Raw genomic sequence first — 25,618 nt, 5'->3', positions numbered from 1 at the left:
TTTTGAAAGAGAATCCAAGTGCTTTTTATATACACTGTTTTGCTTATCAACTACAATTAGCTCTTGTAGCTGTGGCAAGTAAGCATGCAGAAATTGAAACATTCTTTATTTTAGTGAATAAAGTGGTAAATGTTGTTGGTGGATCGGCTAAGCGGTGTGATCTTCTTCGAGAGAAGAAGAGGCTTGAAGTTGTTGAATCATTAAATCTTGGTGAAATCTCAAGTGGAAAGGGCCTTAATCAAGAAACTACTCTTAAGCGACTTGGTGATACCCATTGGGGCTTTCACTATAATTATTTACTTAACTTGATTCTCATGTTTTCTGCTACAGTTGATGTCGTTGAGATGATTGCCACTGATGATACTAGTTGTGGAAAGCGAAGGGAAGCATGTATTTTGTTGGGATCTATGTTGACATTTGATTTTGTATTCAGTTTGCATCTCATGAAAAAGGTATTGGGTATTTCAGATGAATTGTTAAAATCATTACAAAGGAGAGATCAAGATATTGTCAACGCTATGAAATTAGTGAAAATAAGTAAAGAATGACTTCAAGCTATGAGGGACAATGGGAATCATTTTTAAGAACAGTTTCCTGCTTTTGCAAAAGGTACAATATTGTGTTCCAAATATGGACGATATGTTTATACCTTTAAGCCGTTCATGGCGTAACACTCACGAAATTACAAATCTACATCATTTTCGTGTGGATTTCTTCTATGATATCATCGACATGCAAATTCAAGAGTTGAATGATAGTTTCTCTGAGGTAAATAGTGACTTACTCCTTTGTGTTGCATGCTTGTGTCCGGATAATTCATTCTCTGCTTTCAACAAGGATAAGTTAATTCAATTGTATGAGTATTATCCCAAAGATTTTAAACCAATAGAGATCTTGGCTCTTGAAGAGCAAATTCAGACATATATTATTGATATGCTCACTCACAAAGATTTTGAAGGGTTAGGAGGCCTTAATGATCTTGAAGAAACCTTGGTTGCGACCAAAAAACATGAGGTGTACCCATTAGTTTACAGGCTTGTAACATTGGCGTTAATTCTTCCAATTGCAACTGTTACGGTAGAAAGAGTATTTTCTACAATAAAAATTGTCAAGAATCGAATGCGTAATCGAATGGGAGAATCGAATGCGTAATCAAATGGGAGATCAATGGTTAAGTGATAGTTTGGTTGTATATATTGAGAGCGATGTACTTGACGATATTGATAATGATGTAAATATACGACGTTGTTAAAGTATGAAAACGCATAGGCTACAATTGCAGTAGCATATGGTTTTATTTTCGTTAATGATACATTGTTTGAAAAAAATTCATTTTTGACCCCACAGTTCGATTTGTCTGGGTCCGCCCCTGAATCAAATTAAAATGTCATAAAGAATGTGCAATAATTTGTGCAATGTGATGTGTAGGTTCATATGTTGTAATGTACTAATCAACAAATAATTTTTCACAAGAGCCAAATTATCATCATAAAGATATAATGATATCATACATATGTACCGATTACTACCAAACTTAACACATACCATCAAAGGTAAAAGAAATATTACAGTCGTAGTTTAGGAAGAATAACTTTAATTCTTCCTTTATCTTATCGAAGATTGTAAAATAACTGGGCTTTTTATCGGATCTGAAAAAACTTGGCAAGAAACAAAACAAATTATTCATTCCGAAAATATGATAATGAGCTAATCATTATGTAAATTACATAGAATAATGCAACAAGAAAAAAATGAATAGTTGCAAAAAAAAATCATCTTCAAAATTGTGAAATTAAGAGATAATAGTTGAAAATTAGAAGAATGATATACTGCTAAGGCTGAAAGCGGTATACTATAGAAATTATAAAAAAATGCTGAAAGTGAATTGTGATTAATTTGATTTCAAACAATGCCTATTTATAAACTCTAAATTTTTAAAAAATATTTAATTGTCAACTCAATTTCACTGCCATTGATCGATCATGGCAAACGGCATGGTTGAACAAAGCAGCCATGTGGCTGCTCAGCTAGGGGAGCCTATGGACTCACCTAGCTCGGCTCGTTAACCAACTCATGCAAGCCGCTAGAGATTTTTTGCTGCTCCACTGATGAGTGGAGCGAGTGGAGCCAACGAGTATCTCGGCCCACTTTTCACCCCTAAGTTTATCTTATATTAATTGTCCGGCCTTGTTAACATATTCATAGTCTGAACAATAGTTTGAAATTTTGTTTCATAACATATGAGTAAGACTATTGATCTTTTAATGTAAAAAAACTAGTATTCTTCATTTCAAAGAGTGGAAATCATTTCTAAGCTGACAATAGAACCTAAAGTAAAATTTAAAAGCTTTTAGCCCAACACCAGTGTCACATTTCGTGGGCTAATTAAAGACATATGTGACACTGTTTTAAAATGTTGGAAGCTTTAGTGCAAGAAATGAAAGGTTGTAAAAACGAGTACTACAATTACGAATGGCTATGCACTTTACAACTTTACCCTAATTTATTGGAAATTGGCACAAATGGTCCATAATGTATGTTCTTTGTGCTCAAGTGGATCTTAACGTTTCATTCTTGCGGTCAAAAGTATATCAATTTTAGTAAAGAAGAAACTTAATTATACCATATATCCATTGACTTGAAGGGTCATTAGCTCAAAATTTCTTAATTCCTATATATCTTTGAATGGTATTATTTTTTAGCACTTTACAACTTTACCCTAATTTATTGGAAATTGGCACAAATGGTCCATAATGTATGTTCTTTGTGCTCAAGTGGATCTTAATGTTTCATTCTTGCGGTCAAAAGTATATCAATTTTAGTAAAGAAGAAACTTAATTATACCATATATCCATTGACTTGAAGGGTCATTAGCTCAAAATTTCTTAATTCCTATATATCTTTGAATGGTATTATTTTTTTAAGATAATCACTAACGCTCATCACAAATAATTCATCATTGTTAATAAAATCAAATCATTCGTAACCAAATAATGTTATTTAATTATAAATATGGTGTTCGCTTTTTCTCTATTTGTTCTATCTGTTCCATTGGGAACACTTCTTTATTTATCAATTTTTACTCTCAAATATATAGTTTTGCAACAGTGCTTCTATTAATATTGGGGAATCTAAAATGAATTATGACAGCTTGAATCAAATGACATGAAAGCATCCAAAATCACAAGGTAGAATCAGATGTTAATTTCAATCGGAGTAAAATATTAAAAGTAAAAAATTGAATCACTCAAAGTCAGATAATGCCGAGGTCAAAGCCTAGTTCAAGTGGTAAGAGCGAAACTTTACTCGATCATTGGTTTGGGATCAAGCGAGTATGAAAGGGAATTTTTTTTTTAAAAAATGCAAAATAAATACACTACTATAAGTACACAATTTTCTCATTTTTTAGTGCAAACATATTAAGTATGAATTAATCGTTTTTCGTAAAGTTTGTCTAAAGATAGTCATTTTGGCATCTTGTTTTGCAGTATTGTTTTTGTTGACCAACAGCAATAGAAGCAAGCAAATTCGTGTTGAAAAAAGTGAAAATGGTACCCAACACTATCACTTACCATCTTAACAATAAAAAATGATTGGATTTGTATTTCTTTTTCTTTCTCTGTCGTTTGGGTATAAGAAGTTTGACTATTATTGCAAAGAAATGGAATTAAGAAATTTTGCATAAAATGGTCCTTCATGTGTGTATATGAATAAAGTCTTTTTTTAAAAATAGATACGCTTTTAATGGCAATAATCAATTAAAATCATAAAACAAGGACTTTTTTCACACACAGTCAATAGTGTTAGGTTTCATAGTTTTTAGCAATTTTTATACAAAAATGTAATTAATTATAAAAGAGTTTTAAAAGTCAAAGAGTCAATTGATATGTTGTATAAATGAACTAAGAGTCATTGGGTTCATTTATGGAATAAGGAGAAGAGTTGTTGGATTTATACTAGCCTGTCACCAGCCTATTGCTTGAGCGGAGCACCTGTCGTCCTCCTGGCAGTAGTCTGGAGCTCGAACAACGATGTTATTTGAAAAATCTCAGTTCACGATTTTCAAGAGTACTGTCTATTTTATACGACCCCAAAACCTGTATGCAATAAATACCCAAGTTCAACTTCGTGAAAAAGGTTGGTTGAACACTGTTTTATAAGAGAGATATTGCATCGTGCACATCATACATACAATTCAAACTTCTCTTGATCCAATCAAATTATTGAAAACATCAAATCCACATAATCAAAACACCAAAGTCCATGAGAGTACTGGAGTTTGTCAAGTTTGGATCCTACTGTAAGTCTATTCGTTTATAGTGAATTTTTACTGGATTGGAACAAAAGTTTTTTATCCCCCGGGGGGTTTTCTCCGTCAACATTTTGTGGTGCTATTTACTTTTCGAAAATTTATCAACTACGATAATTCAACATTGGATAGTAGTGTGTGTGAATTCATCTGAATTAACTAATAATTATAACTTGTTGCTTATATTGATTGGTAAATTTAAATTACGCATAAAATACCTATTCAAACTCCTCCCTCTCTAGGTGTTAGTTGGGTCAAACATCGTTATTTCAAATAGGTTGATGGTCAACACCAAGAATAAATGGTAAGTGACCTCTTTGCACATGGTCATACCTAAGAGACCAATTGTACCAATTTCCCATTTTAGATCTAGAAATTTTAGTGATTTTAATGTATGGCTACCATTTGATTTAGATAAAAGTTAAATTTTTTGTAAATTATGAGAAAAGTTAATAAAATATGTGGTTAAAAAGTTGATAAATATTATGGGTCCATAAAATATGCGGTTGAAAAAATTTGAGGAAAAAATGAGTTTTTGAAAATAGGACCAAAGAGGAGTACCAGTGAACATGGTTCGATTTGACAGTTTAAGGTTATAGCGTTAAAATTTTCAACATCAAACCAAACCATTTGCTTTTAAACCAAATCAAACCAAATTTTCATTTTTTTATTCAATTTAAAAACACGATTCAGCAAACAAAAAATAACATATATCGAACAAGTTAAATTATTAACATTAATTTAAAATATCAAAACATAAATATTAATACCGTTACAAATATTATGAAAAGAAGTTCTACACTTTTAATCACTACAATGCAACCAAGTGATAAAAATCATTTTAAAATCAAAATAATATGTCAAAATGTTCATTGATAAAATCTTCACAACGATTATTTAAGTAATCCGTCAAATTATTTTATTTGGGATGTATTTAGTTTTAGCCCCTGTTTGGAGGCCATTGTTTAAAAAGAAAAATGAAAAAAAAAAAGTTTTGAATGGTATTTTAGGAGAATATGTGATTAAAAAGTAAAAAAAAAAAAAAATTTTGCATTTATTTGGAAAAATAATTTTCAGGGTAAAAAAAAAAAAGATTTTGCATTTACTTGTGAAATATATTATCGTGTGAATTTGTGGTTAAAAATGACTCCGTAGAAAAAAGGATGAGAATAGGATGAGAATCAAAAAGAGGCCTAATTGGATTGGATAAAATTTAATATTTTCAAATTGTTTTTGTGAACTATTTGACGGTTTGAAACGGTTTATAAAAATTGAAACCTAAATTAAATTACTGTGGTTCAAAGTGGTTTGACTAGGTTTAAAATCAAAACTAGAATGGATTCATTAAGATTCAAACTAATGATTTTAAAAAAATAATTTCAATTTGATATTGTGATTTCATGGTTTCGTTGTTCAATCCAAAGAGTAGCATAATAGATGGTGCACAAAATATGGTCCACTCCTGGGTTATTCTATCGTTCCCTTAAGTTTCAACTAAACATCCAAACCAGCATCGAAGAGCACTTTTCGTTTCAGATACCCTTTTCGCAATGGATCATGCTATGAGTACAAAATGAGATACAAAATAGGTTACAAAATCAACAAGTGGCGGCTGTCGATTGGAGGGGCAACTGGCCCCACAGCTACATTTCCAATAGGGGGTCGCCACTTGTTGATTTTATTACCCATTTTGTACATGATTTAGTACAAATAGAATAATCCTTTCGCAATATATATGCACACATCACACTCCATGGACACTTTGAGCTTGACGAAATGGAAATTTCTCATTTACAATTCCGCCCTCTTTCTCCCCAACTTCCTTCGCCAAAACCCAGGATTCTTTGTTCCAAGCTACCTTCAAAACCGATTTGTTTTTCTTCATCTTACGTCAAACCCATTGATATTAAGCCTTTCAGAACCCAATTAGCAAAAGCCCCAGATCAATTTTACCCTCTAAAGAAGTTTATAGCACAGGTCGGAAGAACAGAATCCGACAGGAATGAAATTCTGGTGGGTGAAGATTCTGCAGAATTCAACTTGTCGAAACAGAAGATTTTGTCATGGGTTTATTTTACTGGCGTTGGGGGAACTGTAGCTTATGTTCTTAAGGTGGCGTGGATTGATAGCTCCACTGGCCTTGGAAAACCCTTCATTGACGCTGTTTCGAGCATTTCCGACAGCCCTGAGGTTTGAATGTAGACACTGTTTGGTTAGATTGGTTTAACTTGTGTTGATTACTATGAAAATTGACTCATCCATTTTCGCGTTTTAGATTATGTTTTTCTTGCTCTACAGATATTTCGTTTATTTTGGTGTTATAATCCTTCTTTGATACAAGCATGTCCATCATTCATAAGTTCAATTATGAATGTTTATTCAAGTAATCATAATCATTTCTCGTATTATCTTTACAAATTTGAAAGTTGAAGTGCCAATTCAATATGGGTTTGAAGCTTAATTTCACAAATTTGTGTGGTGGTTTCTTAAGAATTGGAGTGCTGATGGTTGGATACAATCAAATTAGGTGAAAAAGAGAAGCTCGATTCATTTTTAGTTATGTACTTAAGGTGATCTAGTTTCTGGGAAATTTGTTCTCGATGACTGGATTTTGAACATCTAAAGTTAAGTTTTATATTATCAGCTTGAATTTGTTTCATGCTTCCGACACTTACACACACTCGTGTGACTCTTAAGGTTAGCCATCTGAAATGTTTTTCCTCTAATTTAAGAGAATGTTTGGAAGTATTTATAAACAATTTAAATTATAGATAGATAGAAATGAGTGGTGTATAATGGGTACTACTTCTGGGTAAGTCGAAATGTGCGGATAAATAAGTGTTTATAAATATTTTATAAACATGAGCCAAACATAAGCTAAGTTTCTGGAAAGCATATTACTTTTTTAAAAATAGTAGAAGACTGGAAATAAATGTATGGAGGTGTAGTATTTGAAGCTATTGAATGATCATTTATTTTTAATTTGGTCGTCTATGCCACTCCAACCAGGCGTTATACTAATCTATGAACTCGACTTTTTTTTTTTTTTTTTTAACTTGTAATTCAGGATACAACATAAATATGCTATGTTTTGGATGTCTGAAATGATTTACGACATCTATAACCTTCCATTATCTTGCTATATAAAGTCGGTCAATGATCCTTCGATTTCTGTAGACGGAATTCTTCCTTGAAGCTATTCATCATCCATCCTTAGTCATATATCCCAAATGTAAGTATAAGACGTTGCTGATTTTTGTCAATTCCACATTTTTGCAGGTTGTAATGTTAATCCTTATCATTATTTTTGCAATCGTTCATAGTGGCTTAGCTAGTCTTAGAGACACAGGTGAGAAACTCATTGGAGAACGTGCATTCCGCGTATTATTTGCTGGAACAGCAGTTCCACTAGCTCTTAGTACAGTTGTGAGTTCCTGTCCCATGTTTATTATATTATACTAGTTTTTTTATTTGTATTATACTGGTTTTTTTATTTGTGACATACACATACACATATAATTCTTAATGAATTCTTGTTTGACGAGTGTAATAAAAAGATCTTGCGGTCTCTGCAGGTTTATTTCATTAACCATAGATATGATGGTGTACAGTTATGGCAACTACAGGGTGTTCCTGCAATACGTGAACTGGCTTGGTTCTCTAATTTCATTTCCTTCCTTTTCCTCTACCCTTCAACCTTTAACTTACTGGAGGTTGCAGCTGTTGACAAGCCCCAAATGCATCTTTGGGAAACTGGGATTATGAGAATTACGAGGCACCCACAGGTATGAATGCTCAATTTCAGCTGTCACTCTAGTAGTACATATTTGATTAGCTACTAATTTCGTGTATTTAATAAAATTCCATGGTAGAATCCATGTCTCGAAACTAATTAGTTCTAATTCACTATTCTGATACTGATTTGAGAAACAATCTTTCATAGTACTTGTTTTTCATCATAGAGGAATGCTGTGTATCCTACTTCATATATTCGCAATAATGGCTGAAACAAATATAATTTTTTTCCATCAAAATTGTCCCTCATTCAACTAATAGAGTATATGGTTTCTTTCAAAAAGTCAGCAATATAGTTCTTGTCTGGTGTACCATTTCATTACCCTAAATGTAGCCGAAGCATACAGACACCCACCAAGATCATGATGGTGAGAGGACCATTTGCATTATCCTTTTTCCTCTTTTCTTAGTCACTAATTTTTATGTTTCCAAAAAAATGAAAAAGAAGAGAGAAAAATATGGAAACAACAGCAAGAAGGGGGCCAAGTGAACTGAATAAAAAGAGGTACAATGGGGCTTTGTGGGTTGAGCGTCTTGAAATTTTTGGATAAAGGAGGTGATGGGGGAGTGTTTGAATCCGTTGACGTGGCAGTAGAATGATTTCTTAAAGTGAAGGGTGGAAGATGTTTGCAAAAGTGAAAATAGAGAAAGGAAGGAGAATGTAGATTGACAGTTATAGAGTTACTGGGGAGTGGGATGCTGAGATTATTTCTTATGGGGTCAATGGGTTTCTGCTAAAGCACCTCTGGGCCGATGTGGCCAACTTGATATTTACAGTATCCCCTGGAACATCCATCTGAATTGAGGGAAGATGTGGATTTCATCTGTCAAATGTCATATTTTCAACACTTCCCTGAAAGCTGATTTAGGACACGCTGAGCAATCTTTTATATAATATGGAGAGAGTAAATAAATTTATTATATGCATACATGAATTCATATTATCGATTATCAAGTGAATATCCTAGAAATTCTTGTGGAATAAGCAACATTACTAACCCAATTTAATGGTTCCTCTAAATATTAACAAATTCATTATCTTTCCCCCACGCAATGTTTTAGTTGGCAAAAACCATGTAATGACTGGCTTTTACTCTCTTTTTTCGTTTCTAATGAAGAGTATGACGGATCATATAAAGGGAGGATGACTATGATGATGATCAATTTAAAGCTTTAATACATGACTAGTTGGTGGTTGAGCATTTAATGCAAATCTGTTCATCTCAATTCTTTATAATTATTAATTACACAAACTATTTAGCAAGCAGGAGTTGTTCAAAGAAACAAATAGAGCGTATAGGTTATTGATAAGGATTATTTCTTTTTCTTTCTTTACCTCGTACAAATCCTAGTAAATGTATAACAAGTATTGAGTATCACCACAATGAAGTGATGGTATTTTAGCAATTAACATGGCGTTAAGAATTGTGTTTTTAGTCTATGGAAATAAATGAAAACTTGATCGGAATAAATGCATTTAGTATTGTTTTTCTAACACGTGATAATGAATAGTTAGGGAATAGAATTATATTGAGTTGAATACAATCAATGATTACGTTTATCATTGTACTCTTTACTTCTGAAGAATGACTTGCCACTGGTGCATACCTAAAGGTTTCATTAGATGATGAAATGTAACCAAAGCTTATGCAAGGTTAGGTTCTGTAAGGAAGTTTTGACCTTACTTTTTTAGATTTTATTTCTCTTACACGTACAATGTTGCGTCTGATTTTTTTCATTATTTGTTTTTCTTCCTTTATTTAATGGGACCTACTGCTTTATTACAAATCATGTAATGGACTAATAGTCTTTTATAAGGTTGCAAATCTATGACAAAACCTGATACTTAACAACATATGAAAATTCAGTGGATTTTCCATATTTAATTATCTTTCATCTTCTTGTTATATATGTCATAAGCTTAAGTGTATGTTGTCAATTTTATATAAATGTTTCTCTGCCCCTTTGCCTCTGACTCTCCCCGTAGTACCCCACTCCAGCTCCCCTTGTCAAGTTGTCCTTGGGTTGTCAGTGTCATGGCATGTTTGGTAAAATGTATTAGACTACATTTGACGTTATCAAAATAAAAAGAAGTTCAAATCTTTTTTATTGTGTCTTATTCAACACTGGCACTCATTTGTTCTTTTATGTTCTTTTTTTCAGATGGTTGGGCAGGTACTTTGGTGTGTGGCTCACACAATTTGGATTGGAAATTCTGTTGTAGTGGCATCTTCTGTGGGTTTGATTGTGCACCATCTTTTTGGTGTCTGGAATGGAGACCGAAGGTTGGCCATACGATATGGGGAGGCTTTTGAAGTTGTAAAAGCGAGAACAAGTGTCATCCCATTTGCAGCAATTCTTGATGGGCGCCAGAAGTTGCCGAAAGATTATTACAAGGAATTTCTTCGACTACCATATCTAACAATAACGGCATTGACTTTGGGTGCATATTTTGCTCACCCACTTATGCAGGCTGCCAGTTTTCAGCTTCACTGGTAGCTTATATACGATTTGTTTCCATTTGAGGTGCGTGTACCAACTTGCATATGCGTATATTAGATGAGATATACTATCATTCTCTTCGATTCTTATAGAAATGTTGAGTGATAAATATGTCATTCTCTTGCTTCTACGTTTTCGTGAATTAGAGGTTGATTCAAGCATAAAACAACATAACTGGTTAAGGGATAGCAGCAAGAAGACTATTTACTGATATTGGAGTTTGGCCAGGCATGCCCTAAGAGGAAAATCCCATACATAATAATATTAGGGCTTCAACTTAGGGATAAAAGTATATAGTTTTATTCTCTATGTGCTCATTTTGACCTCCCATATCTTGCCATTTCAAATCCATTCTTGCTGCAAGAATAGTCTCCTATAATCTTTTCAATCTCAGCTTGTGTGTTCATAACAAAATGCCTTGCTGAACTACTGCTCTTCATTGAGTGGCTTTCCACCCACCAGAATGAATCTCAATGCCATGGAAGACTTGTTCCACACACTTAAACCTTCTCCTGGACCCAAAACCAACAGATGATGAACTTCTACAGGTGGCGAATTTAGGATCCCGAAAACCCAATCACCTTCAAATGTGTACACAAATGCATTCCAAGATTCTGGGATACTTTGATGATGTTGAACGTTGGATTGTAGTGTGAAGTCGAGGTACATTGTGGGAATTTGAGTCTGGACTGAAGACTGAACCCCCATTGCTTCTGCTATGCTCTTGACGTAAATTCCATCTTTCTCTGCCTTTGGGATATCCTCACTCAACAATTCTTGATACCTTGGTTCAATCCTACAGAATCTTCAATGCTTCAAACTAAATCATGTTTTTAGTAAATTTGAAGGGTTGATTACATGAATCATTTCTCTCTATTCCGGATTGGTTGACTTTCTTATTTACTTTCAACTGAACTTCTTATGCTTATAGCCAAACATGGCTGTCATTTTTTAATTATTTTTAAAGCATTTTAGGTCAATCCAGCATTTGAGAAATGATGTCCTTAGACATGACTTACATTTTGACCTGAAAGGAGAGATTTATCCACAACTGCAGACCTCTTTGAGTACCTTCACTTTCAGGCATTGAACGATACCCCTCCCTACAGTTATCCACTGCACAAGACAAGACGTGAAAATTTTGAAAATTTTGTATTTAATTTAAATAGAAAAAACAAATTTGAACGTTATTCATGTTTGTCTTCTGCAAATAACTTGAAGAAGATGAGTAAATGGCATTTAATATTTAGTACCTGAACATCACCTGTTCGTACTGTACTCTTATGACCAGTAAAATCTTCATGGATGAAAGCTCCCTACACGAAGGAGATGTAGATCAATTTAACATTAAATCCTCTAATAATAGAGACGCGCTTTTAGTAGAACATATTAGAAAAATCGCAAAATAGGATTCATTTAATTGACCTCGAGTTTATTGTTAGCAAGACTCAGAGCATGCGTACTTAAGCTTAAAGGTATGAGTTTTTAACTTAATTAATATTGCTATTGGTCAAAGATGGAATTGAGTGAGTTTCTGGTTTTGCCAAGAGTGACTTTAAAAAAGAAGTAATTTTTTTTAACATGAAGGTAAGGAAAAAAAGTAAATCCAAACATGTTTTTATTGCCTGCAGCATTTATGTAGCAGCCTCAAAACCTGTTAAGACATGGGCCTTAACTATCGGAAAGAGTGCAGTCAAAAGAGAACGAGAAATTCGACCCTTCGCTCGCTTATAAATGGATGCGTACCAAGCTTAGAATTTAGAATCAGAAGTACCTTTGTATGGATGATCAGAAAATCCAGGAAGAGACGAAACTGTTAGATCGATCATTAAAGCAAAATTGAGTTAACCGTGAACTTCAAATTATTGAGGAGAATGTCAAGAATGCTATAAGCCAATTATGAATAAGATCGATCATCAAAGAGATAGTATTGGATGAGACAAGCTCCAAAGTCTAAAAGAGATCCTACAGTTTCAACTTCGACACGTGCAACTACTTTAGATTGAAGCTCCTATTCAAGGGAAGGAAAGTCACCAACTGCGTCCTCAGAATGACTATTCTCAAGAACCCAGAACCATTTCTTAAAGTTCATTTTTCCTCAAACTCATTTTAATCACATTTCATGGAACCAATATTTTTGTTAGTTTTTCAATGACACGCTTCATCAACTATTAATAAATTCAAACCGGTCTTAATAACTATGTAAAATAATGATGCAATCGTTGTATTGTGACCATCAAGGATTAATTCCATAAAGATTTGTATGCATGCACTAAGAGAATAAAGGACAAAATTTTAGTTTTCATTTCCGAGTATAATATTCTCGTTACAAAGCAAGCAAGCGTAAAATGACAGAGTTCACCTTCAAATTCATCCAAGAGGAGGAAAGGATCTAGATACTTCAATTCAAGCCTAAAAAATGAGACCCGAGATGAATCAAGATTTACACACATCTAATACTCGTATACTAGAAACTATAAATCTCAAAGACAAACATAAATAATATTGCATTTTCTTCGTGTAACGATCACTTTTTTTCATCTCTCTCTCTCTCCCCCTCTCTCTCTCTCTCCCTCTCTCCCTCCCTTATTACATACTACATCAACATTTCAAAATAGTGGAAATCACATTTTTATTTTGTTATTTCTTCATCCCGTAGTAGCGGCGCGCGAAATGGGAGCAGCCTAAACCATGAAAACGGGGTTGTCTAAATGAGAAAATATTTTCAGGAACAAGCAAATCCAAATGATTTTTGTCTCTATTGGAAGCAGAAGTAGAAAAAGGAATAAATATAGTGATAATTTGATTCTTCTCTCTCTCTCTCTTTTTAAGGGCCTGAAAGTTCGCAAAGAATTAAACAAGAACATCTAAAATACCTTCCAATGCTTCTCCTTATAACAGCACCATTACCCTCACTTTGAGACTCGGTCAAGATTTTCTTGGCAACCAATCTGGGCTGTTCAAAACCTAAAATTTGATCTGATTCCGACATGATTTTTCTGAGAAAATAATAAACTGTTTTGCTGTCTCTATAGATTCAGCAATTTATGTCTAAATACACCGTTCGTATATTTATATTAAACTCTCTTCTAATCTCGTCTGACATATATCGGAAAAATGGTATTCTTTAAGCTAAACGAGCTTGCCATTTGTTCTAAATAATACAAATACAAATAGACAAGATTTGGAATTTCACTTTTAAGATATATATGTTTAGGTGCATTTGAGTTCTTATTCGATTGTTTGTAGCATTCATTCAATTCTCTTAGTACTTGAGATTTTAAAGATCGATTCAGTTTTAAAAAAAGGTTAAAATGTTTGGAGAAAAGACAATTACACAAGTATTTTTAATTGAAACAAAATGGGAATAGGAAAAAAAATGAAATTTTAAAATATTTAAAAGGATTGTTATGTAATAATAAAACCAATCCTCGAGTATTTTCACTTGGACAATATTCTATGTAACACTATCTAGGTGGTACTGCACTCATAATTAACCTTGGCTATAAGTGAAATAGGCTGTGATTAAGGTAAAAGTGAACAAGAATAGTCCTAACTAATTGATTTAATTCTATTTTTACCTATTTAAAGAAGTCTCCCTATAAATTTGGCTCAAGGCCACAAATTTTCTAGGTCCCAAAATCTCACTGTACAACAACAACAATAATAATAATAATATTCTTCCTTTTTAAGAAAGAACTTGGACGGTATTCGTTTATTGAATAATGCTATGTAACACGATCTTGGTGACGGTACAATATTAAAGTGTCCAATGAATAGTATTACTTCAGAAAAATAAATAAAAGAAGGAACTTCGACTATATTTCTAAGCAATTTTTCTGCTTGTATAGAAGTAGAAGTGCCAAAATTCCACCAAATGCTAGCGCTGGTTGATCTCTCTCTCTCTCTTTTCTTCTTCTTTATTTATTTATTTTTTTATATTTTTTTTGTCACTCATTAATTGGATGCTGCCATGTGTATTTTGTAAAAATTCTAGCAAAGAATTTCTGTACTCGTAGCACTTTTGATTTCTAAAATATACCTCATTATTATGACAAGTTGTACGCACACTAGCCAAATTGCTTCTATATTGTTCAGTCTGTCAAATAATATTTATAGTTAAAAATACTTGTACAAAGAATTTATTTTGGAATATAGAAAAAAATTATATGCGAAAAGAAAAATACAAATTTACGTTAAAAATTCCCAATTCGAAGAAAAAATATGAATGATCAATAAAGAGATCTTCCACAATAATAAAAAACTTGTAGAGTCATATAATAGGGTGATTATATTGACACTTTCGTTACACCACATTTTAATTGCAATTACGCTTCTCAATCTTTGTTCACTGTAGCAATTATTTTCTTTACTTTTTCCCATCGAATTCATATATTTAACTTTTCATTAATTAGTATATTTCATTCTTGACGATGATTTATATCAAAATATTTTATTTTTATGCTTTGAAATGAGAGAAAAATATTTTTTCGCACTTTTTATTTTTTTAAATGATGAAAAATATGTTGTTATACCTCATTTCAAAGGACTTTAGAACATAAAATTGTTATCAAATATAAAATATGTTGACTTGTGGAAAGTTTGAGGATAAAAATGAAATGAAAAATATTAGTGACATAATTGCTATAATGAGCAAATATTAAGAACTTTAATTGTAATTAAAATGCAGTACAAACAATAAAATTGTGATGTGAATATAATTACCTTATATAATTGTTGTTGAAAATAATAGTTTGAATAGCGATTTTTTGAAGAATGTAAAAAAACTAAATTTATATACAAAATATTTTATTATGTAAATGTGCGATTAAAAATGAGCACACAAAAAAATGGCTATCAAAAGGGGCAAAATTTCCACGAGGTCAAATCCTAAATACACCCCCTCTCCCACTCCCACCCCCACCCTAAAAAAAATAATTATTATTATGAGTGACTATAAATGATTTTCACACCTCACCCCAAGACAGTCCATGACAATCTCAGATTTGGGGTAGATAAATCTCCCTCCCTAATCGATATGATTGAAAAATGAACAAATCATACCGAAACGAATCTTCCATGTACCATTTTGGTGGCATTCTTAGCTCTGCGATATGTCTTTTAATCTTTTAAATTTATGAACATTGTCATATTCATCATTTTATCATTTTCGATGATTTCATGGAAGATCAATACGAAGTAATTTATATCAATTTCAAAGAGAACTTAAAATTTAGTGATCCAATCAAAATTTCGCAGGAAGTTCAGTTACGAACTTGAAATTTACCTGTTTTTGGTAATTCCATACTTTCGATACCTTTCTCATTATTGTGGAATTGTAGTTCAGAGATGCGACTTACCTTCTGTTGACACACTAAAAGTGCAGCCCAAATCAAATAGCCCAAAGAGTGAAGCCCAATTGGGGAGTTCAGGATAAAAGTCCAAACAGGATTATTGATAAATGCGGTGAAAGCCCACGAACACGGCAACATCATCGCCCAAGCTTGCAAGACGCCCAGAATCTGAGCGAATGGAGTACCTTACGGTCGCCTAGAGCGATTACCCTATTCTCGCCCAAACCTTCGAATCGCCCAGGATCTTAGCAAGCATAACACATTATGATTATCCAGAATAGCAATTATTGAGTGATCTTATCACATTCCACGATTCAAGGAGCCCAGTTGAAGGCGGTTGAACAACAAAGAGTAATGGCAACAGTTAGAGACGGCAGTTCCACGACAAGTTAGCCATCATAAAGAAAGTGGGTAGTTATACAACAATCAAGCAGTTTCCAAGCAGTTTGTCACGAAGAAATCATCAAGGGAATATAAAAGGAAGAGAAGACATAGAGAAAAGGCGCCCGAATCAAACACTCTCAAACAGAGAATATGTAACTTTAATTTCTTAGTTTAAATTTAAACACTTCTTTTAGTACTCGTGTGCTTGCGCCCCTTCGAGGCATTCTGTTTATTTCCAATTGTAAATCATCGCCAATAAAATATCCCTTTTTGGGACTTTGTCTCAAGAGGTCTGTTCCTTACACAATCGTCTGACCCCTTTTTTAATTGTTAGCGATTACCCGCGCGAAACAATTTGGCGCGCCCAGTGGGACATTGGTGTTTGGTGTTGAAGATACAAAAGGTGAAACAATATGCCTCACAAATCTGATAAGGAAGCAACAAGTCAGGGAGGAATCCAGTCTGTGATCGAGCGATATGAGGAGCAGCAAAGCTCTCCACGAACAGAGGGACAGAGTCAGAGCAGTCACAGTCGTTACGAACCAATGACAGAGTTGAGTCCTCGAACCATGCGTACATTGCTTGAAGAACTCACACAGGATGTCGTTGAACAGGTAAATCAACGAAATATTCATAATATGGAAAGATTTACCCAGAATGGGAATGCACATTATGACAACATGGCCAAACAATTGAATACATTAAATGAAATAATGAATAAGTTAGTAGGCCAAATTTGTCGGCCAGTTGTGCCTATTGCCAATCACTTTCAAATTAGGACAATCGTGGGACATAATTTCCAAGTCCTAAGTCCAAATCAGGGGATAGAACCACCTTTTGGTCCACCTACTTCAAACCAGGGGGATGGTGTAATCCCAAATCAGAATAGTGGTAATGGTACATCTAACTTGAGGGGGTGACCTAAATATAAGAGACAATATCCTAAATAATTGACAGAATACCCCACGTGTCAATGATGGAATAAATATTCAGGCTAATGGTAACAATGGCTCAAAGCATGGCAACTTTGTTGCCAACCAAGGACCAAACATCAAGCCTCAGGCAAATCAATCAATCAACCAACCGATAGGAACTCCATATGACCTCAACGTCATGTTGAAAAATCAAATTATGGAAATAGTACAGGATCAAATGGCTTTTGGGGTACGTCTTGTCATTAGACCGACTTACACGAAGCCATACCCTAATTGGGTAGACCAAGCATATCCATGGCCTAGAGGGTATAAAGTGCCAGAATTCTCATTATTTACCGGTTTATTAGAGGTGTCTACTCTAGAACACATAGGGCGATTCACACTGCAAAGTGGTGAAGTAACCGACTACCACAAACTGAGGTTGTTCCCTAGTTCATTAAAAGGAGTAGCTTTCTCTTGGTTCATCAATTTGTCAGCGAACTCTGTTCAAACATGGCAACAATTGGAGCAATTGTTCCATGCTCAGTTTTATAAGACTGAGTCTGAAGTTATTTTGGCCGATTTGATGAATCTACGTCAAATGCCAAACGAATGGGCAAAAGGTTTCCTTCAAAGGTTCAAGACAGTAAGAAGTAAATGTTTTGTACATTTGCCCGAAAATGAGTTTGTCAAAATGGCTCAAAGTTGTGTAAGCTTTGATTTGAGAAAGAAATTCCAAGACAGGGAATTTCCTGATATTTTTCAATTGAGCGCAAACGTGATTAGGTATGAACGATTAATAAGAGAAGAAGAGCAAATGAAAAATTCTAGCAACGGGACTTATTATAGAGATCCAAATTTTGATATTCATACCATTAATGACGAGTATTACGATCAAACCGAAATGTGTTTGGCCGAATTAATCAAAGGAGACACGTATACTTGTCCTATAATGGCTAAGCCTAGATCGTCGGGTAAGGATGAGCCTATAAAAGATGAAAACAAAAAGGCTATAACGTTCTCGTTCGATGTAACCAAAGCTGACCTTATATTTGACAAACTATATAAGGATAAACAGATAAAGTTGAGCGATAAACATAAGTTGCCAAGCCCTGAACAAATCAAGGGTAAAAAATATTGTAAGTGGCATAATGCATGGTCGCATTTGACTAACAACTGTTTGATTTTTTGCCATGTGTTACAGGGCGCTATTTAATTAGGACGAATTACGCTCGAGGATAAGAAGAAGATGGCAGTGGATGAAAACCCTTTTATACAGCCACTTGGGGTGAACATGGTGACGACTGGTTTCAAAAATAAGTTGCCAAAATTCAAGTTGGTTATAGATGACGGAGAAGAGGACCCGGGGCCACACCCCAGTGTCTTTGAATGTATCAAAGCGAATGAGCCTAAAAATGATGAAAATGTCCTGTGTGCAATATGTAAAAGAGAAGTGAGTGAAAATACAGAGAAACTAGGGATATGGCAGCATCACCATCGCCCTAGTTTTTTTCCCAAACGCTCAGCCTGATAGAGGACGAGGTACATCATTCTATAGGGGACCGCCTTTTGAAAGGCAGTTCGGGTCAATAAATAATGGGAGAACATTCAAGCCGCAACCTCGCCAACCAAATGTATAGCATTCGTTCCAGTATAATGTAGGAAGGGTGATACCCTTCAACGAGATGATTAGAACCCAACAAAGGCGTTTTCAATGGAATTATGGACGGATGATGAGGCAACAACATGGAGTGTCACGTCCTAAGGCGCCTAAACTACTCGAGGCGGCCAGTCAAAATGTTCTCAAAGACAGTGAGGAGACTGGTACAGGTGAATTGATGGAAGAATTGCCAGAGAGTTCTTCTGGGAGATCGAAGTTTGAGCGAGGCAGAAGGGATGGAGAAGATCCAAATCAGCCCCTTACTATTCAGTTTGGTACGTTACCTCCTGTCATGGCTAATAACTATTTACTAGCCAATGAGTTCAAGAACAAAGAGAAAGAAGAAGAAGAGAGGAAGAAGCATGTGTGTTGGAATGTGAAGAAGGCCAAACTTCTAGAAGGGCCTACAATGGTGGAGAGGATGATGGTATGACGGATATCGAAGAGGAAATTGATCTGGAAGCAGAAAGAAGAAATAGAGGAGTATCGCACAATACTCTGTTGAAGCAACTACATCAAGAGGGAGTTCGTGAAGTGGACTTGTTGGGAGAACCATCTGGGCGTTCTTTCGATTATTACGTGCTGTACGGGATGCCCAAGAGGAAAAAGAGAGTACCTCGCTCTGAAAAGTATGGATCACCTCCAAAAATAATGTCTCCTCCCACAACCGAAGAAGAAGCATTACAAAACAATAACAAGGAAATTCAGGAAGCAGAAGCTCAGTGCGACATACTGCACGTTGACTTATCACAAAAGGACAATTCAACAGAGAACAAGCAGGAAGTGGAAATAGATGCTGTCGAAAAGATTATTTTTAATAGACCAGCCATGAAGTTAACTAAACACTTGAGACCATTGTACGTTAAGGCTTTAGTTAACGGTATACCTGTGGCGAAAGTACTTATCGATAATGGAGCAGCTATAAACATCATTCCATCTAGGATGATGAGAAAATTTGAAAAAACAGAAAGTGATGTGATTCCAACAGAAGTCATCCTTACAAGTTTCAATGGAGGAGCAACTTCAACTAAAGGGATTATGCCATTCGACATAACTGTACGGACAATTACTAAGACCATAGTGTTCTTCGTAATAGATGGTCCTACTAGTTACAATGTGTTATTAGGAAGGGATTGGATACACGGAAGTCGTTGCATACCTTCATCTCTCCATCAATGCCTGATTTTCTGGAATGACAAGGGTGAAGCAGAAGTGGTGTAGGCAGATCATAGACCTTTTATCGCAGAAGCAAACCCAGTGGAAAAGGTTCATGTACGAAGGAAATTACGGACCTGTCAGAGTGGTCCAAGATGGAGAAGAAACTCAAATTGTTGCACAGAGCGAAGAGCCGTTTTCGGTAGATGCATTCACTGAAATGTTCAGTCAAATAAGGCTAAACATAGTGGCCATGGAAGAGCCAGTAATTGGCAAAAAAGTAATCAAGGAGTTTTAAATGAGTTGTAAGCAACAAAGGTAAATGGCCGATATTCAGGCCTTCAAAGCCAAATTAATGGCTTTCAATACAAAATGTAAAGACAAGACGAAAGAAGAAGCAGTCTTGAAAGCATTGGGAGACAAACTGGTAGTGTTCGAGTTGGAGCAAAGTATTGGCCGAGAAGTCAACAAGGTGGATTGTTTAGAAGAAGAAGTGCCTATAAGGGAAATGGACGATGAAGTAATGAGGATCACCAAGCCTGGATACGCTCAAGCACAAGACCATCTGATTAAAGTGAATATTGACAATTAAGGGGAAGATCGCCCAATATTCGTCAGCCAGATGCTCGATCAAGAGATTAGTGATAAATTAATCGCTTTATTAAAGGAATATAATGATTATTTTTCTTGGGAATATGAACATATGCCTAGTTTAGATAGAGATTTGGTAGAACATAGATTGCCAACCAAGCCAAATTTTAAACCTCATAAGCAACCTCCTAGGCGTTTTACTCCTAATGTACTTCTTGAGATTAAGAAAGAAATAAAGCGATTACTAAAAGCAGGTTTTATTATAACAACCAGATATGTCGAGTGGTTGTTCAATATCATGTCGGTACTAAAAAAGAATGGTAAATTAAGGGTGTGTATAGACTTTAGGAACCTAAACATAGCTACACCCAAAGATGAATATCCAATACCTACGGTAGATTCTTTAGTAGACTTAACGTCCGGACACGTAATATATTCCTTCATGGATGGGTATTCAGGATACAATCAAATTTATATAGCTGAGGAAGATATACACAAAACTGCCTTTAGATGTCCTGAATCTCTAGGATGTTTTGAATGGGTAGTTATGCCTTTCGGCCTGAAAAATGCAAAAGCAACTTATCAAAGGGAAATGAACTTGATCTTTCATGATATGATAGGCAAATTTGTTGAAGTGTATATAGATGATATAGTGGTCAAATCCATTAAAGAAGATGACCATTTTGAACAATTGAGATGTTCATTTGAGCAAATGACGCAATATAAACTAAAATTGAATCCATTGAAATGTAAATTTGGTGTTAATGTAGGAAACTTCCTTAATTTTTTAGTATAAAAAGGGGGATTGAACTTAATAAAAATAAAGCGATGGTCATTTTAGAGGCCAAACCACCTAGCAATAAAAAAGCATTGGAAATGTTTTAAGCCAAGTAAACTTTTTAAAACGTTTTATTTCTAACTGTGCAGGGCGAACTAAATTTTTTTCGTCGCTTTTAAAACTGAAAAATCAGGATGAATTCGTCTGGAAAGAAGAGCATCAAAATGCTTTTGAAAACCTAAAGACATATTTATCAAGTCCACCAGTGTTGGTGTCACCCATCCAAGGACAGCCAATGAAAGTGTATATATCGGCTGAACAAGAATCAATAGCTGGAATGATCGCGCAAGAAGACCAATTTGGTGAAGAAATGACGATTTACTACTTGAGTAGACGGTTAACAAAATGTGAATGTAATTACTCTGCCATTGAAAAATTATGCTTGCATTGTATTTCACATGTACGAAATTAAGGGCTTATTTACGGCCCGTAACCGTTTATTTGATTTCTAGAGTAAATTTGGTTAAGTATATGTTCTCTCGCCCTATTTTACACCAAAGGGTAGGCCTTTGAACTTTAGCGTTATCAGAATTTGAAATATAATACATACCCTAAAAGGCAATCAAAAATCAGGCTTTCACTAACTTTCCGACCGATCATCCATGCCTTGACATGCCTGAAGAAATTGAATTAGAAATCGATTCATTCGAATTAAAACTTTGGGTTTTATGTTTCGATGAGTCAAAAACCTCTAAAGGCGCAGGAGTAGGAGTAGTATTGATAAATCCTTTAGGGATTTGTTACAAGTTCGCATTCACTTTGGATAGGATGTACACCAACAATCAAGCCGAATACGAAACCTTAATCGTGGGCTTAGAATTAATGATAGATATGGAGATAAAGAATGTGATTGTTAGAGGCGATTCTCAATTGGGAATTCACCAATTGATCTGTGATTTTAAGTACAAAAGTGATTCCATTATAAGTCAATATGAAATCGCCCAAGAATTGTTGGAAGAATTCGACCAAGTAGAGCTTCAATGTGTTAATAGGATATATAATGACATAGCAAATAAGTTGGCCCAGATGGTCTCAGGGTATTCAAAGGCTTTAGATTGGAAATCTACTTGTGAATATGGAGTAATATTGCCCGTAGTCCAAAGAAGGGCGAGATGGATTGAAATTAATTGCATACAAGATGGAGATGCAATAGACTGGAGGGCAGAGATTAAAAGGTTCGTTAAAGAACCTAATGAAGGAGGTAGTAGAAAAATGAAGTTGCGTTTGCTAAACTATACATTGATAGGTGAAGAGTTATTTAAGAAACGTTCTGATGGTATATTACTAAAATGTGTAAGTTTGCAAGAAGTTAGAACAATCATGGCTGAAGTGCACAAAGGGATATGTGGAGCTCACCAAGCTGGCCAAAAGATGAGATGGTTAATTATTATGAATGGATATTTTTGGCCCAAGATGGGAAAATCATGTGTTCAATATGCAAAGAGTTGTCTAGCGTGCCAAAAGTATTGTCCAATACAAAGAGAACCAGCAAGAGAGATGGCACCCATTATCAAACCCTAGCCGTTCAAGGGTTGCGCGATAGACCTGATAGGGAGGATTTATCCTCCATCATCCAAGCAACATACATTTGTTATAGTTGCAACTGATTTTTTCACTAAGTGGCTAGAAGCGATACCTTTAAAGGAGATCACCTAAAAGAGTCATAGAATTTATCCGTGATCATATTATTTATAGATTTGGGATTTCATAAATTTTGATGATAGATCACGGAACTTCTTTGAATGGAGATCAAGTGAAAAAATTCTTTAGCGAGTTTGGAGTTAAGTTAGCGAACTCCACACCATATTACGCTCACTTCAACGGATAGGCATAATCTTCTAATAAAATTCTAAAAAATATCATAAGGAAAATGATAGATGAAAATGCCAGAAATTGGCACGAATGTCTAAACAATGCCTTATGGGCTTATAGGACGTCACCTCGGTCAAGTACCAAAGTTACTCCTTTCCAACTTACTTATGGACAGGAAGCCGTTTTGCCTATGGAAATCAATGTGCAATCAATCAGAGTGTGTTTGCAACATAAGTTAAGTGATAATGAGTATACCGAATCACTAGTTCAAAACTTATTAGAGTTGGACGAATTAAAGTTGGACGTCCTAGATAGATTGCAAGTTCAAAAATAAAGAATAGCTAAGTTTTATAATAAAAAAGTTATAGCTAAGTCATTTAGCCTTGGCGAATTGGTTTGGAAAATAATACTCCCTTTGGATAGCAATGATCCAAAGTATGGCAAGTGGTCGCCCAATTGGGAAGGGTCATATAAAGTAAATAATGTGTTGCCTAATGGAGCCTATCATTTAGAAGATTTATATGGCACCAAAAACATGAGGTTCATTAATGGCAAATATTTAAAATAGTATGTTCCTTCCTTATGGAAGAATGAACAAATAAAAGCGTAATCAAATTGCCTTGAACGATCGTAGACAAATATGGCTAGAACGAAATACGTTCAAATAAATTCCTTCATTATCAAATATTCATTACAAATTGTGAGATACAAAATACTAAATGCTCTATAAGCTACAATTGAGAGCAAATTAATTTCTCGGTCGATTGCCAAGCAAAAGGGTGGCCGGCCTTGGTTGCCGTCCTGATTGCACTACTGCAAGGGTAGACAGAGAGGCCGAAAAGCACTCTCAACAAGCAAAAAGGAAAAAAAAAAATCCTCAAATCGCCTACCTAATCGCATTACTACAATAACGGGTAAGGAGACTGAGAAGCACTCTCAGCAAGCAAAGTGGCTTAAAAAGCATCCTCAAAAATTGTCTTCCATCATTGAACTCCTTATAAAGAACATGGAGACGATGGGAAGAACTTTGCTGGTCAAAGAATATTTCCTACATCTCCCATACCAAAAGTGACATCAAAATAGATAGCAAAATGGGCGGATCAAATGATCTATTTCTATGGAAGACGAAAATTTTGAATCAATTGTTGAGATGTCAAATAATGGCAGCAAATTAGTTTTTGAGAAAAAGAATGGAAATGAAAATGATGAGTGCGAAATACACACGCATTTATAGAGGCGTGAAGGTGAAAATACAGAATATGAATGGCCAAATTCGTGCCTAATGACTGAAATCAAATGACCCTAAGTCTTGGAAAAAGAGACGAAAATACCAAGGAAGAATGTACATGAATCTTAGTATAAAGCAATTGAATGCTTGGGAGGTTGACGATTAAGGACAACATCAATTAATATGCAAGTAGACAAATTAGTCGTTCATTAATGACGATAACTGCTGTTACATTCAAAATTAGCAATGGCAATTAGTGCGAAGTTACAAAAGGAAAGTTAGTACGAAATTACAAAAGGAAAGTTAAGGCATTGGATGTCTTAATTACAATTCACCCCAGGTCGAACGAATTCTTTCCCTAAGTCTCCCCCAATCTTCGCTCTGTTGAGAAAAAGCAACATTTAATTCAACTACAAAATCGTCATCAACCTCCAGCTTTTTGTACTACTCAACCAAAGACTTGGTTCGTTCAATTCCTTGGGAAGCATTACGCTTTTTAGCAGTCATTCTCGCCCTACAGTTGTCCATCTTTGCTTGAAACTCCTTCATCTCTACAGTCAAACTTGTCATCATAGAGTCTTCGATCATAACGTCAGAAGAGATTTCTTTCAATTCGTCCTCGGCTTTGTTAATCTCTAGAAGCAAAGACTCTCTTTCAGATGCAGCACGAAGATATTGAGTACTCCTGACCTTCAATTCAACATTTTTGGCTAGCAAGAAGAGGATGTCAGAGTAAACAATCTTCAACGTCGCTTAAAAGTCGGCAGAAACATTGAGCGACGGAAGTGTAAGTGCTTGCGCCAATTTCGCACTCAATAGCTCAAGCTTATCCTTATGTTTAGTAGCACTAGCCTGGACGATATCCATGTCCATAAAAGACACATACTCAAGTACCGACTGCTTGAAAAACTTCATATTTTCCTCTGAAAATGCAGAAGGGTGACTGGTTGAAATAGGGCGAGACGTAAACAAGTCCTAGATGGAACGCACAATGTCATCAGCACCCTGCAAAGAAAAATGCCAACATTGAGGACTTTCACTACAATAAATAAAGCGAAAATGAAAGTGAAGCAAAA

General features: G+C 34.9%; 1 protein-coding gene and 1 pseudogene across 1 annotated transcript; one reads left to right on the top strand and one right to left on the bottom strand.

The window, feature by feature from the left end:
* The first annotated feature begins 6,037 nt into the window (after positions 1 to 6,037).
* On the top strand, positions 6,038 to 10,722 carry LOC111374624 (15-cis-zeta-carotene isomerase, chloroplastic-like). The gene is made up of 4 exons (XM_022997326.1): positions 6,038 to 6,499; positions 7,589 to 7,735; positions 7,885 to 8,094; positions 10,268 to 10,722. Exons 1-4 carry the CDS (start codon positions 6,086 to 6,088, stop codon positions 10,601 to 10,603), a joined length of 1,107 nt encoding a protein of 368 aa, XP_022853094.1. The 5' UTR covers positions 6,038 to 6,085; the 3' UTR covers positions 10,604 to 10,722.
* Positions 10,723 to 10,825: 103 nt separating this feature from the next.
* Positions 10,826 to 13,604, bottom strand: LOC111374625 (annotated as a pseudogene).
* Positions 13,605 to 25,618: the final 12,014 nt, after the last annotated feature.

This window comes from Olea europaea, unplaced genomic scaffold (assembly GCF_002742605.1).
Source record: "Olea europaea var. sylvestris unplaced genomic scaffold, O_europaea_v1 scaffold1266, whole genome shotgun sequence".
NCBI classification, from domain to species: domain Eukaryota; kingdom Viridiplantae; phylum Streptophyta; class Magnoliopsida; order Lamiales; family Oleaceae; genus Olea; species Olea europaea.
The sequence above is the reverse complement of the archived record's forward strand: the minus strand, read 5'-3'. Positions and strand labels throughout refer to the sequence as shown.

Coding starts and splice junctions, on each gene's coding strand:
- LOC111374624 (XM_022997326.1), top strand. CDS start 6,086: ATGGAAATTTCTCATTTACAATTCCGCCCTCTTTCTCCCCAACTTCCT. Junction 6,500..7,588: donor GCATTTCCGACAGCCCTGAG/GTTTGAATGTAG, acceptor ACATTTTTGCAG/GTTGTAATGTTAATCCTTAT. Junction 8,095..10,267: donor GAATTACGAGGCACCCACAG/GTATGAATGCTC, acceptor TCTTTTTTTCAG/ATGGTTGGGCAGGTACTTTG.